At 38.5% G+C, this 13,430-nt stretch overlaps 1 protein-coding gene across 2 annotated transcripts in view; it reads right to left on the bottom strand.

Moving 5' to 3' along the window:
* arhgef10 (Rho guanine nucleotide exchange factor 10) overlaps nt 1-13,430 on the bottom strand; it is a 49,227-nt gene that overhangs the window by 30,455 nt on the left and 5,342 nt on the right. Inside the window, exons 2-13 of one of the 2 annotated variants that reach the window (XM_015013293.2) lie at nt 12,034-12,143; nt 7,650-8,030; nt 5,343-5,684; nt 3,770-3,806; nt 3,518-3,606; nt 3,192-3,248; nt 2,671-2,858; nt 1,638-1,754; nt 681-792; nt 493-605; nt 328-405; nt 64-243 (exon numbers count right to left, since the gene is read on the bottom strand). In XM_015013293.2, coding sequence (XP_014868779.2) covers nt 64-243; nt 328-405; nt 493-605; nt 681-792; nt 1,638-1,754; nt 2,671-2,858; nt 3,192-3,248; nt 3,518-3,606; nt 3,770-3,806; nt 5,343-5,684; nt 7,650-8,030; nt 12,034-12,070 — 1,731 coding nt within the window. In that variant the 5' untranslated portion in view covers nt 12,071-12,143. The remainder of the gene's footprint in view (nt 1-63; nt 244-327; nt 406-492; nt 606-680; nt 793-1,637; nt 1,755-2,670; nt 2,859-3,191; nt 3,249-3,517; nt 3,607-3,769; nt 3,807-5,342; nt 5,685-7,649; nt 8,031-12,033; nt 12,144-13,430) is intronic. The other variant, XM_015013301.2, reaches the window with a different exon arrangement.

Genomic DNA, 13,430 nt, shown 5'->3' with positions numbered 1-13,430 from the left:
AGATTACCTCGACTGATTTGTCGTTTATGTTTACAAGTGTTTAATATGTAGATTAATTCTTACCGATGCCACAAAAACATCCCCGATCATCTCCAGGCTGTCCCACTCGGACACACGGCTTGCCAGTGCAATCTGGAACAGGAAGTGGCACTGCAGGATCTCCCGCACACGATAAAAGATGATCTTCAGCTTCCTGTCGCTGAGCAGCCTGGGCTCAATCTGGGAAAGGGGTTTCTCGTATTGCTGAAAAGATACGTACATACATAACCTGTAATAACCACCATTTCAAAATAAAGGCGCCACATTAGTCCAGCTGTACTTACACACCTCTAAAATCCTTTTGAGAGCATCGAGATAGTTCTTCTCACTATCTAATATAGAGCCCAATATACATCGTCGCACAAGCTGCAGATAGAAAATACAAAAGCATTAGTTTTTAAAACACGGTTTCCTACTTTTGCAGCTTCAAAGGCTCCTATGGAAAGTCCTTACCTGCTGCTGCGAGAGACCCTGTGGAGTTGGCGGGAGCACAGGCTCAACGTTGTTGAAGCAGTCCACCTCGATGAAGACCTCAGACTCATCCTCAAAGCAAGCTAACTTTCTCTCTAAAACAGTAAAACAAGACCTCTTTTTATTGACAGGATGGTAGAGCTGTGTGGTTCTGCAAAGTAATCACATACCTTGACAGAACGACTTTGTTTTGATGAAAGAACGTCCCCTCTTCACCGCAGCTTTAGTTTTCTCAAGCCCGTCTTTCGTCCCTTCCTTAGCTGCCTTCACCAGCTTTTGCATCTTGGGTGACAGGAAAACACTATAACTTACATCTCAGCATTAACTCTCACTTGGTTTTTTGAACCATCAGAGCTCTGTCTGAGATGATGTTTAGTTCACTTTTTTTTAAAACCTAAAGCTATACAGCGGCTGAGCTACAACGGAAGAGGGTTAGAGTACAGATCAAGATGTATGGGACAACATAATCAAAGAATGGCAGCAACTGAGACTTCAGCAAAAAATAAGATCTGGATTTTATTACTAAGTGACAAATGTAAGATGGGAGAGTTTGACTGCAGTAAACTTGTTCTGCAGTATCTGACTCCACGATTTGCTGTGCCTTTCTGAAGTACTCATACCGCTTATATTTTTTTACATTTTATCACTTTACAATTCCAAACTCTAGTGTATTTGACGACGATTTTGTGTGAAAGGCTTGAAAAAGTGCAACATATCTGTAAATTGAGAAGGGAAAAAATACAAGGTTCCTCAAATTTCTGTGAGCTGGTAATAAAAATCTATGAGTACTTTTGGAAGGCCCTGTACGTGAAGGTTTCAGCTCAATAAGACTCGGTGTTGCTGGTGTCTCAGTTCACCGTCAATTAAACTCATCTATGTTAGAAAACAGTCTATCCTAACCTTTATAATCTCTGGTGCAAAAAAGAAATCACAAGTCATATCAATGAAGCAGGCGGTGAAGTAAAATGACTGGATGCTAACCCTTCACCAGTACCACCACCAAAAATATTAAACACCAAACCGGGATGAAGGTACCAGGTCAGTGGGGTTAGCCAGACTGAGAGTCAAAGGGGTTGGGACTAGTTTGTTTTAATCTAGCACAGACACATGAGGTGAGCCTAGTTTACCTTCTGCTCGTGTTTCTGTTTTAACTGCTGCAGCTCTACAGCTCCCACTGTACTTGCCATTAGCTCTTTCATCTTTTTCTCATAGTGTTCTTTCAAGCGTGTCAGATCTTGAGAGAGCTAAACAAAAGCAAAGCAAGGATTACTGGTCATGGTTTGAGAGTTGGGTTGCAGCTCACGGTGTCAAGAAACTCAAGTGGTTAGTCTCTTCACTTGCTTTTGTTTTCTCCATAAATACTGATTTGTTTAAATGAGTCACAGAAAATAATATATATATATATATATATATATATATATATATATATATATATGCCTCTTGTGAGAAGTGCACTTCTTGTTTTGTCCTGATTTGAGGAATTTAAAAAAAAGCAAAAATCAGTTTGTATTTATAGATTAGAATAAAATAAAACCAAATTTCAATCTAGAATACAGCTTGTTCTAATAATTGGGCTTCAGCGACTTATTTCTGAGCATTTTTTCTCCTTCCTCTCCTTCATGAGGTTTTAACAATAAGTTAACCTTGGAAAAAAAATACGAGAGGTCCATGATGTTTAAACCCAAAATTTAAAACACTATCTTAGTAGACTCAACTTCCATTTTGTAATAAATTATTATTATTTTAAAACACAGAAAAGCAACAACGAGAAAGATTTTCTAAATGGTCAGATCTGTCTTTTTCCAGCTGACCAGCAGGATGTAGCAACAGCTATGGGTGAAGCGGTGTAGACCTACTCTATGCTCCATACAGCTCCAGAAAGCTTCAGTCAGTCTCTTGGGTAAGTGAAAATGAACAGATAAGATTAAAGGATAGGCATCAATATTTTCAAAGTGGAGATGAATTAATTTCATTAACACATTAATAAACCCATTTCTACATGTAAATGATTACATATAATGAAAATCTGCATACTAAACCTTCATGTAAAGGATATATAAAGACAGAACTGAACAAATATGAAAAAAAAAACTGATTTTCAAACAGACAAAGGTCTCAGTAAATGCAAAGTGGAAATGAAAAGGTGATTGTTATACTCACATGCATTTTCCTCTGTGGCGGCTTTCCTCTCATGAATGCGTGGGGCAGGCCATTCTCAGGACGATCCTCCCCGTCACTCGCCTCGTCGTAGCTTTCAAACTCACTCGAGCTCCAGCCGTTATCGAGGGAGCTGCTGCAGCCGCCCTCCTCGCCGAGCTCCACATCATCATAGATCATCTCATCTGGATCTGTGTGGAGGACAAAAATGCATGAGGAAATTCTGCAACTTCACTTTCTGTTCAGAACATTCCAAAATATAGTTTATTGGGCTTTTGATTCAAAAAACAGGTAACATTAATGAACTTTAAATTTAACATGCTGCATGTAGAAACTAAAACACAAAAAGTGCTATTTGATATTTAAAGCTTGTGAATCCTATTGTTTCACATTGAACAGCAATAAGAGAAAAACCGCGTTTTTAAGAAATCACAGCAAGCCGGGGAAATGAAAGAAGCTGTACTGCCTACTGCAAAGTTAAAGAGAGGAAGCTCCATGCTGAACTTGAAAAAGAAAGTTCGAACCTGTGTTAGAGTCTGAGTTTTCTCTGGGGACATCATCGTAGATCACCTCATCTGGATCTGAAGCACATTTCAAAACATAACAAGAATAAACGTTTGGTGCAAAAAGACAGCTGGAGTACTTGGGCCACCTTTGGGTAATAATGTAAGAAAGATCTAAAAGAAAGGCGCACAGAAGGGACCGCTTCCTCAAATTAAAAGGGAAGGAAGTCTCAGTTGTGTCACATGGAAAAAAGAAAGGATTTTCTGAAGGCAGCTATTGTGCAATAACGCAGTAAACAACAACTGAATTAACTTTTTTTTTTTTCCAAACCAGTTATCTTACTTACTTTCCATCCAAGCAGTGTTTGCAGGATCTGATGCCCATTTAGCCAAAGCATCTTCCTCTGCAATAGCTGGATTCTCTTCACTGAAAACACTTTAAAAAATATGTGCGCATAAACTCTTTTTAATATCTTGTTTTTCAGGTAAGTGATCAAATTGCAGAATTTATTTTCAAAAAGCAACTATAAAATGACTATCTTAAATACATTTGAAAAAAAATCTACACGCATGAGATGGTTATGTGTTCTGAGGCTCACCTGTCAGCAGAGGTGTTGCTGGTCCCGACTACCGTCACTGAAAGATGAAAGGAAAAAGTGTTACACAACAAAATAACATAAAGAACATTTTGCTACCAGCTGCATATTGCCAAACAGAAAAAGAAAGAGTATGACTTAAGAACAACACAAGAGTTCATCTAAAAAAAAAAAAAAAAAAAATCAACAAAAATGTTTTAACTGGGTGTTCTGTATAGGCTGGTAATTGGCAAGAAATTAGCCCTTAAATGGACAGGCATATATACATACATGTGAAAATTATTTGTATGCATCTAGTCTAAAATTAAAACAAAGTCTAGTAGTACACTTCGAGGTTTGTATCCTCTAGTACAGATTGCCTGTTTGGGGTAAAAAAAAAAAAGAGAAAGAAGTAATTTAGCATGTTTTTGTAATAGGTAACACATTCTAAATAATGAATTAGTCTAGTTATGTTTTGCTTTACAAATGAGAATAAATTCATAAATTGAAAGACTCAAAATAAAAATAAGTATGTAAGTAACTATTCATGTTTTATCCACGTGTCTGGTCAAGAAATTCCCCAAGATACAGACGCTTGATGCCTTATTAGTTGTTGCATGTTTTTTTTAAGCGTAATTACTATTTTTTCACAAAACCAATATTCATTCCATATTGACTGAATAGTATTTTGAACAGCATTTTACAAAATCAAATCCTTTCATATGATTATGTGTATGAAAAAAAAAACAACTCTTGCCACACAATGTGTGTCTATGTCAATGAAGTCTGTCTTATCTACAGCAGAGACACTGGCTCTCCATCCCGAAAAAGGCAAATATAATTTCGCAATGCACTGTAACCAGTGAAACCACACATTTGGTCACAAGTATGAATGCTTCTTCCACATGTAGCACTAAAGATTTAATCAAACTCAACAGTGGTTTGCATTATCTAATCAGAACAGGTTTAAAACACTTCATCTGCCACCAGGTGTCGCCAACTGCTCCCCACATACCATGATTTTGACTTCAATGTTGTAAAACTGATACTTAATTTCACTTAAACATAATCTTGATTTATTCATTATATTTAAAAAAAAAACAAAAAAACATCTCAACAACATCATAATGCAGCAATGTTTGTTGTGGCCAGAAAAAACAACAACAAAATTTTAAAACAATTTTAGGATCAGATACATTGAGGTTATTTACTAGAATAAAACTGAGTATTTCAACCCACTCTGAGGTTGAGAAGATAATAATGGTGCTTTAGGCTTCTGAGCATGCGTGGACTGCAAGATTTTAGGGAAACCGGAAAATCCTCACAGCCAGCACAGATCTGTGGGGAGATCTAAATTTAGTCTCTCACTTCCTTGTGGCAAGGCTTTAGGAAAAACAAGAGCAAAAAAAAAAAAAAAGTAAGGAGCTGGAAGCCACTGAGAGCCGCTGAAACCCACACACTGTAAGTGTCTGAATTCAAAAAGCTGAATGGTTTGCTTTTGTGGATATCTCCAGAATAGCTCAACATCTTCTTATCTTTTCTTTTCTTATCAAGTGAAACAATTTGAAACATTCCCTAGTTAGGATCTCTACTTTACCATCTTCATCCACGGAGAGATGTCGGATGATGACCGGTGTGGTGTAGGCAGGTGTGATGAGCGGTACACCAGAGGGGGTCGCATAGCCACATGGCACAGGCACAGAGTATCCTGAAGTAATGCTAGACGAGCTGGTGTGGATATCCTGGCCCTCTTCCTCTCGTACTTTCGACTCCCTTGGTGAGGAAGTGGAAGAGGAGGGTCCGTGTTGCTGCTCTTGCTGCAGCTGAATGGGAGTGATATCAATCACAGAGTAAGGGTTGACTTTACTCTGAGAGGAAGTCCTGGGCAAACCCTGTGGAGGGTGTGGGTCATTCAGAGATGCACTCTCCCCTTCAGTGTCTGCAGAGAGACGAGGGATACAGCTTTACCATTCAATTGAAGCAGCACCATGACGCCAAACCAGACAGAGACACAGGAAGACACATTAAAATACAAGGTTACTAAGTTTCACTACGTTTAAACTGATTCTTAATATGTTTCTGAATACAATATTTTGCCCTTTGTTTTCCTTTGCCATTTTCTTATGATGATGACTCCTTAGTACCACGGCACAGCTACAATTTCTCCACACAGTCTGCTAGATTTCAAAGGCAAAATGTTTGTTCACCTCAACAATCAGCTTAAGCCTTGTTCTGTGGGGGGACAAAAAAAAGACGGTGCCACTTTCATCAGGTTGTCAGCAGATTAAGATGCTGTGCCTATAAGATTAAATTATAAACCCTTTATAAATGGCTGCCTGTGCTTTTTACTCCTTGTTCTATTTTTTTCCCCCCACTTCCTTCCTCATACAATGCCAGGGCTTTTCATTGAGAACATGACAAATATGTTTTGCATTTTAACTACAGCCTTAAAAACTCTTAGCTTCCCTTGATCTTTCAGCAACTGCATGCATGATATATAGGCGTGCGTGCGTCTGTAGCTCTCCAGCTGTGAGTTAGAGGAGTGGTTTGTTCAGTTAAGTGAGATAATTTTTGTCTTAACAGTCACAGTGACGAGACAGTTGCAATAAATTCCTTGCAGCACTTCCAGCCTAACGTGGGCGCGATGAAGACATAGCCTTAGCTTGAGGTCAGTACGGCCACCCCCTTCAGATGCTCTGATGACCTGGAGGTGCCATCATAGCTGCTATCAAGCTCCTCCATGCTGCACCCAAGACCCACACATGCTGAGAACATGACAATGAAGCAACAGCATCTCAGGACGTCTTGAAGACAGTCCACGCACGTTCACGCTCCATCACACTTTACCGGCAGCAATCTGTGTTTAGCTCCAAGGCTGCAGTGGCAATCCATGTTCTGCCTGATTTTTGATCCTGAAGTTCTGCATTAGTCTGGTGGAAAGGAAACCTTAGAAATGTAATTTGTTCATCATAAGTTGAAATGGAGATTCAACCATACAATAAATAGTTTTGTTCAATAAATTAGAATATTTTTAAAAAGCTCAAGTCAAACTACTCAGCGAAACATTATATAGATTACACACAGACTGGTATTCTCAAGCTGTTCCAGCTATGATGATTTTCTGCTTACAGAAAATTTAAAAAAAAACATAACATTGGCTATAAAATTAATTCATCAATCAATAAAAAAATTAATAAAACATGTTTACATAAACGTGTTTTTAAAATCTGCTTAAAAGGCTATTTTCTGAAGTTGCCTTTCATTTGATGAACGAGCCTAATTAGAAAATATATTCTAGTTTATTTAATAGGAGTGCATGTCATACAAATACAATTTGTATGACATTTAGTTTAGAGTCTACTATGGTTATTTTGCATGCCCTGTTTAGGAAGACAAAGCTTATGAGGAGCTACAGAGGGAGCTATTGTCAGGAAACCTGAGTATAAACCAACTAATGATTTATCTTAAAAACATCAAAAAAAAAAATGATATGGGTGTGCTTTGATCCCTTCACACAAAAAACCCAGAACATAGCACAGTGAGAATATTTCTGGATGCATCAGAATGCATTAATGAAACTAGGCTGTAGTGAATGATTTTTACTGATATACCATGAGAGACATGGACAGCCTTCATTTAAGTCCTAACTTTAGCCAGAGCTGTAGGGCTGGAGACTGTAAACAGAGAATACCAAAAGAATTTGGGGAATTTAAGACCACTGCCAAAAAGGGGGGAAAAAAAAAGAGAGAGAAAAAAAAAACTGTACTTAAAGTGCCATTTACAACTAACGGTTTTCAGAGTACAAATATGGTAAAGACAGACACTCATAGGACAGAAGGTTAAACTCAAAGCAGATACCCCCACTGTGAAGAAAAGTGAAATGTAAACACTCTGGGTTACAAACCTGTGCTTCTGGGATCTGTCTGTATGCCATAACCAACAGGAGGAGGTGGAGACGGTAGTGGTGGTAAATCCTCTTCCCTGTCATTAGTTCCCTCAGCAACAGATGTCTCTTCAGTTTCTGTTGTTTCTCTGCCTGCGGAGGAGGGTTTGCTTGTGGCAACTGCAGCGTCTTCTGATGTTGGTGCCAAGTTGGAGAACTGTGCTGGAGGGTCCAAGTTGCTGTAAGAGCCCTCAGGATGACCGGTCACAGAGTTTGCCTGGCTGGGATCCTCACTGGGGAAGCTGGGAGGCGCTGGAGGCGCCTCAGGGATGTCATCGCCACTGTCAAAGTCGAAAGGTTCTCCTTCATCTTCATCATCAAATGGGACATTGTCTGCTAGCACTGTGTGCAGGAGAGCAATAGATTTAGATGGAGAGAGAAAATAAAGGAATGTTCTGCCTATTTCTTCAGTCGTCTATTTCAATTAAGTTCTGCATTTCTGAAACTTATCCAAAAAACTAAATAAATACTGATATGACACCACCATAAGAAAGTAAAAAAAAAACAACAACAAAAAAAAAAATATATATAGGATCCTTTATTTTTAGGTTGTGTGGGCTTGTGTCCAAGGCAGACCTTTGATTAAAGGGAGAGTTCAGGATTTTATAGTTAATTTATGTTGGAAGGTTATAAAAAGTGAATATCTTCACCAGGTATTTTCAATTAGTACAAATCCAAAAGCTAATACAACAGTATTCCATTTACACAGCTGTAATAATCAGCTGTATAAATGGCAACGCGACCAAGCTGAACTTATTGGAAAGTGAAAATGTTTTACTTCGAGTTTGAAAAGCATCAGTTGCTTTTTCTTATTACATCGAGTGCATGCTAAAACAACAAAATTCAGTTACTGCAGCCCTCAAAAAAGCACTGGCTTGGCAGGAGACAGGAAGGAAACATGAAATATCTTCCCAGTGTCCACTCCGCAACTGGGCCAGAAGTGAAAGAAAGCCGTTACTCCCCTTGGTGAGCTGTGTAGTCTGAGTTTGCACATTATTTCTTATGCAATAATAAACACGTGTGCTGTTAGTAAAAACATTACACAGGCTGTAAACGGATGAGGAAAGCACAAGCTTGTCTTTAAACCAAGCTCATCTGCTCACCTTTCATAAAATCAACATGAAATTGGTGTGATAAAAAAAAAAAAAAAAATATCGGGAAACGAAAGATGAATGGAGTTTGTATTCATCGTCGTATAAACACCATTTTATCTAAAGAAACCCCTCTCTTTGTCTTGGTTACTTCAGATAATTTTGTCTTCCACTTTGCTGCTGATAGATACCACAGATTCCTAGGAGCATATTCATCATTCGAACAGCTTGACTGTATTAAGCTTCAGGCTACAGTCTTATCAAAACCCCATAGCCAATATCCTGACTCTGTCCCCAAAGTAAACAGAGCATTCCCAGTTCATGTGGTGTCACATTCAGTGTGGTGTCACCTGAATGGGTGTGCTTAAATACCTCAGTCGGGAGAGTGTTAGACTGGTTTAATCCTGGGTTTTGGCATTTTAACTTGAGGCTATGTTACTTCCTAATCTATGGAGACTGTAAATATGTAAAGGTCAAGGTTGCCCTTTATACAAAATGAATTACCATTTTCACTTTCATAGATCCACCTGTTGTGTCTTGCATGTGCAGTTATCTAATGAATCTTAACTGAAAATAAACCTCAAGCGGAAAAAAAAACAAACAAACAAAAAAACACTACCACAACTTTGAAGTTCCTGAAAGCAACCCCCAAAGCTCTAAATCACAAACACCACTCCCTCAGGCTCTGACAGGTAGCTGCTCCACCTCTCCGTGTGTATGTGAGAAAATACTGTGACTAATGTTTCAGGTCAGCACTGTGACCCCATATCTACTTACTACGGTGCAATAAAGAGAAAAGGGGCATGGTGGAAACCTGGAAACTGAGATGCTATCAGTTCTTTTCCAAATCTGTGAATAATGAGCTGTGTGAGTTGCACTGATAAAGCACGGATAACTCTCCACTAGGCTGGGACGACGGGACAATGGGCTCAATACTGATGCTACCACTTCCAACAGTGTGCCCGATTTCCTTCTGGACATTCAGACTTCTAAAACGGTTTGGATTTAAAAGGTTTATTGCTGATTGTTTTAAAGCGTTAACATTTAAAAACAAAAATCAAATATTCCAGATACCTTCTCCATTCAGCTGCCTTTGTGAAAGGAGATGGCATTTAGATCTAAGTGACAAAACAGCAGCCTAGGAGAATGAAATAATCTAGTGTTTTACAGCATCTTGTATTCTCTGTATCTGATCTGCTGGGTAATTTATAAAGTAGCTAAAGGGGTTGGCTAAATCCTGTGCATTAGGGAACAGTCTCTCTTCAGATACTAAGGAAGAAATGACCAATTAATGGTTTTAAGCTAAATTAAATATTCACTGTATAACATGTAATTTTGAACAGTCAATATTTTCCTTCCTGAAAAAGCACAACATCCTTTAGGCTTTGGGTGTTGGAGGTAAAAAAAAAAAGCCCCTTGTTTGTGAAAGAGATGATTGATGGGTGACTGTATGGATGAAATGGCATGCAGCTTAATTATAGATTATGCTGGATGTTGATCTTGTAGTATTATGTATATACAAGAAACAGCACAAACATGCATTTTGACTTAAGGCGTTTTTGGGTTTTTACTTTTTTTTTCTTTGCTAAACAAAAGTAACTGAACTATGCATGTAAATGCCTTGAAGAGGTTTCCATTGTCAATTCATAGCAGCAGCATGAATTCTGTTCTCAGTACTTATCTCCACTGTGCTATATAATGATCTGTTGAAATGAGTCACCGGGTTACGACCCGTTCCTGCATCCCCCTGGCAACAAAGCAAGTGACTGGCCAGCTGGAGACGAAGCATTTTTTCTGTCTCCATCCCCAGAGAATGTGTGTGTGCAAGAGAGAGAGAGAGAGACAGAGAGAGGGAGAGTGTGTGTGCATCTATGCTTGTGTGCTTCTGCAGCAGTATTCAGCCTTGTACTGACTGAGACACATTGTCTGGTATTCAGCACATTTTAGCCTCCTTATTACTTTCGTACTACTGCCCACACACTTCACAGCGACAGAGAGGAATCTGTTGTTTACTCATACTGTCCAGCTTCACCAACCCTCCAAAAAATAACTGTCAATGCCAGGATCTACAGCTGCTAGCCTATAATTCTACAGGACTAACACATTTGCAGTGGTGTCAAGGTTTATAATTTTAATCGGAATTCAACAACAAATGTAAAAAAAAAAAAAAATGTTTGGATTTGTTCAATGTTGTCTCAGTCCAAACACAATTAATTAAAAATAAGATAACTTTGTGTAGTTTTGAAAACTACATTGATTTAGCCTGAAAAATAAATAATTGTTGCTACTTCCTAGTATTATTCATTTCACCCGGAGATCATCTCTTAATTAGACTGGATTCAATTTATTTGTACTGGAACAAGTGTTAACTACATACCAAATAACAGTCAATTTAAAAGTTTTAGTCCAAATTAATCTTCAATGCATGTCCCAGCTGCAATTTTGGTTACAAAAAAAAACAAAAAACAAAACAATAAAACCATGACATTATTAAAATGTATAAAAACATACCTTTTAAAAGCTTTCAGAAAAATAATGAAGTTAAGCATTTTCCAAAGACGTTTGGCTGAGGTTGCTTTTTTTTGAGTGAATGAAGGCATCAACACTGCCGAGTTATTATGTTATTGATTCAGCTTTTTGATATCTTTTACAGTTTTTCATCAACCGGTTTCCTAAAACCAGTTTAGGTTTCAGGAAATCATTGATCAAATATTGCAGTTTACTACCTAAAGATGCAAGATGTAAATGAAACAGATTTATTTAATGATATCTCTCCTCTTGTAAGGTATCAGCTAATTTTTACTCTGATATAAATGCTTTTGTTCAGCATTTTTCGCAATTCAGTTTAACAAATAAATATACACATCAACTATTATCCAGCAACTAAAACTACAAATTACTTTTATTTTCATACGTACAGAGATTAATTCATTCAATGACTGACCGTCTCAGACTAAGAGCACCAACTGGAAATAGGTGACAGCACATGTGTGTTTTTTTAACTGCACAGGGTAAAGAAGGAGGATAATTACTCACACTAAGTAAGAGCATTTTTAGTCAATGTGTAAATGCATACTAATCTGCCTGTCAAGATGGTATTCAAAACATTTGGGCCATACAGCGACCTTGGCGTTATTAGCACCACGCTCTAACTAACTGAGCTAACTGGCCTTTGCTGCTGCCATTGCCCCGTCATGCTTCACAAACTGCCCCATGTAGATGTTGTACGTGTGTGAGGGGTTTGTTGACTTTACTTTCAGGAGGTGGGGGAGGAAACTCATCCACGTCCATGGTTGATTCTCTTCTCCTGGACAAGCTCCACAAACACCACAAAGCTGGTCTTTAACTATGCCAGCAGACATTCCTAAACAGAAAGGTCAAATGTTACAGAAGGCAAAGCTCTGTTGCTGAGGAGAAATGAATTTGTCACAGGAAAAACTCATGAATTCTTTGATGATTGATTAAATAATAAAATACAACAAATAAGGACCAGAATTGTATAACATAACTCCCCAGGACAACTTTAAAAAAAACCCGACTTCAAAATCTTTACAAAAAAAGAAAACAATAAAAAATGTCACACATCGAGTTCATCTGAAACACAAATTTAGACTCGTGTAAATAACAGCACGCTTGTGCAAGAAAAGCTTCATCTGCCGATGTACATCTCAAGAATAGTTTCTGTTAATGTCTTTCTGATGGAACATGCCTAACATACCCACGAAGACATGACAAAATCATGATATCATAATATAGCATAAAGCAGCTATTGTTGTAGTTTGTATAGCCCATATGGTACATCTGCACAATTCCTATAAAGCAAGACACAACACAGGTTCACAGTCAGTCTATTTCTAAGATAAATTTACTTAAGAGTATGTGGGACGAGAACGACATCTCATTCTGAGACTCAAAGATTGTTTTGTCTATGAATAACGGGAAATCTTCAGCCTTTTTGTCCTCTGCGTGGCTCACTGCCAGAGAAGAGGATATGAACACACAGAGCCAGTGTCTGCTGAAAACAGTGCAACTAACAGATGATGCTAATGCTAGCAGAGATAGATCGAATGTGCATCGCCTGAGGTGATTTGGGCCTGTGCAATACAGAGAGGGGTCCACAAGGACAAGCAGGAGGAGCCATAATGCTGTGCATTATGGCTGGGGAGGGATCCGTCTATTGCAGAACACAGGAAAGGTGATATGCGAGAAAGAAACAGGTAGCTACATGACAGAGGTTTGGAGTCAAAACTAACAGCTGGGAGCTTTAGAGTGTGAATCACCTTTCCCCTCGGATCCACTGGGATTTAGGAAAGCAAGGGAAGGAAGTAAGGGAGGATACACAAAGGAAAATGAATTAAAACAAACTTTCTATGCAAATGTTCTGGGATTGTGCTCAATATTCTTACCATGTTTACCTTTTTTTGGTCCTCCTCTCAATTATTTCTTCTTTTATTCACAAAGAAAACCCAAAGCCATATTGGTAAATTACATCTTTCAAAGCATGTGTCATGTTGTGACCTGAGCACCAAACTACCACCCGTCTCATCCTGTGGGAAGGATCAGCTCAAAGAAAGCATTCCTAGCTACTGCAGCGGCAGTAGCACAGCAAACAGTGCAAGACACGTGCAACAGCTAAATAAGAACGAGCTAC

This window comes from Poecilia mexicana, unplaced genomic scaffold (assembly GCF_051168715.1).
Source record: "Poecilia mexicana isolate PSO_F unplaced genomic scaffold, ASM5116871v1 scaffold_22, whole genome shotgun sequence".
Classification (NCBI taxonomy): Eukaryota; Metazoa; Chordata; class Actinopteri; order Cyprinodontiformes; family Poeciliidae; genus Poecilia; species Poecilia mexicana.
This window is presented reverse-complemented; position numbering and strand designations above follow the sequence as displayed.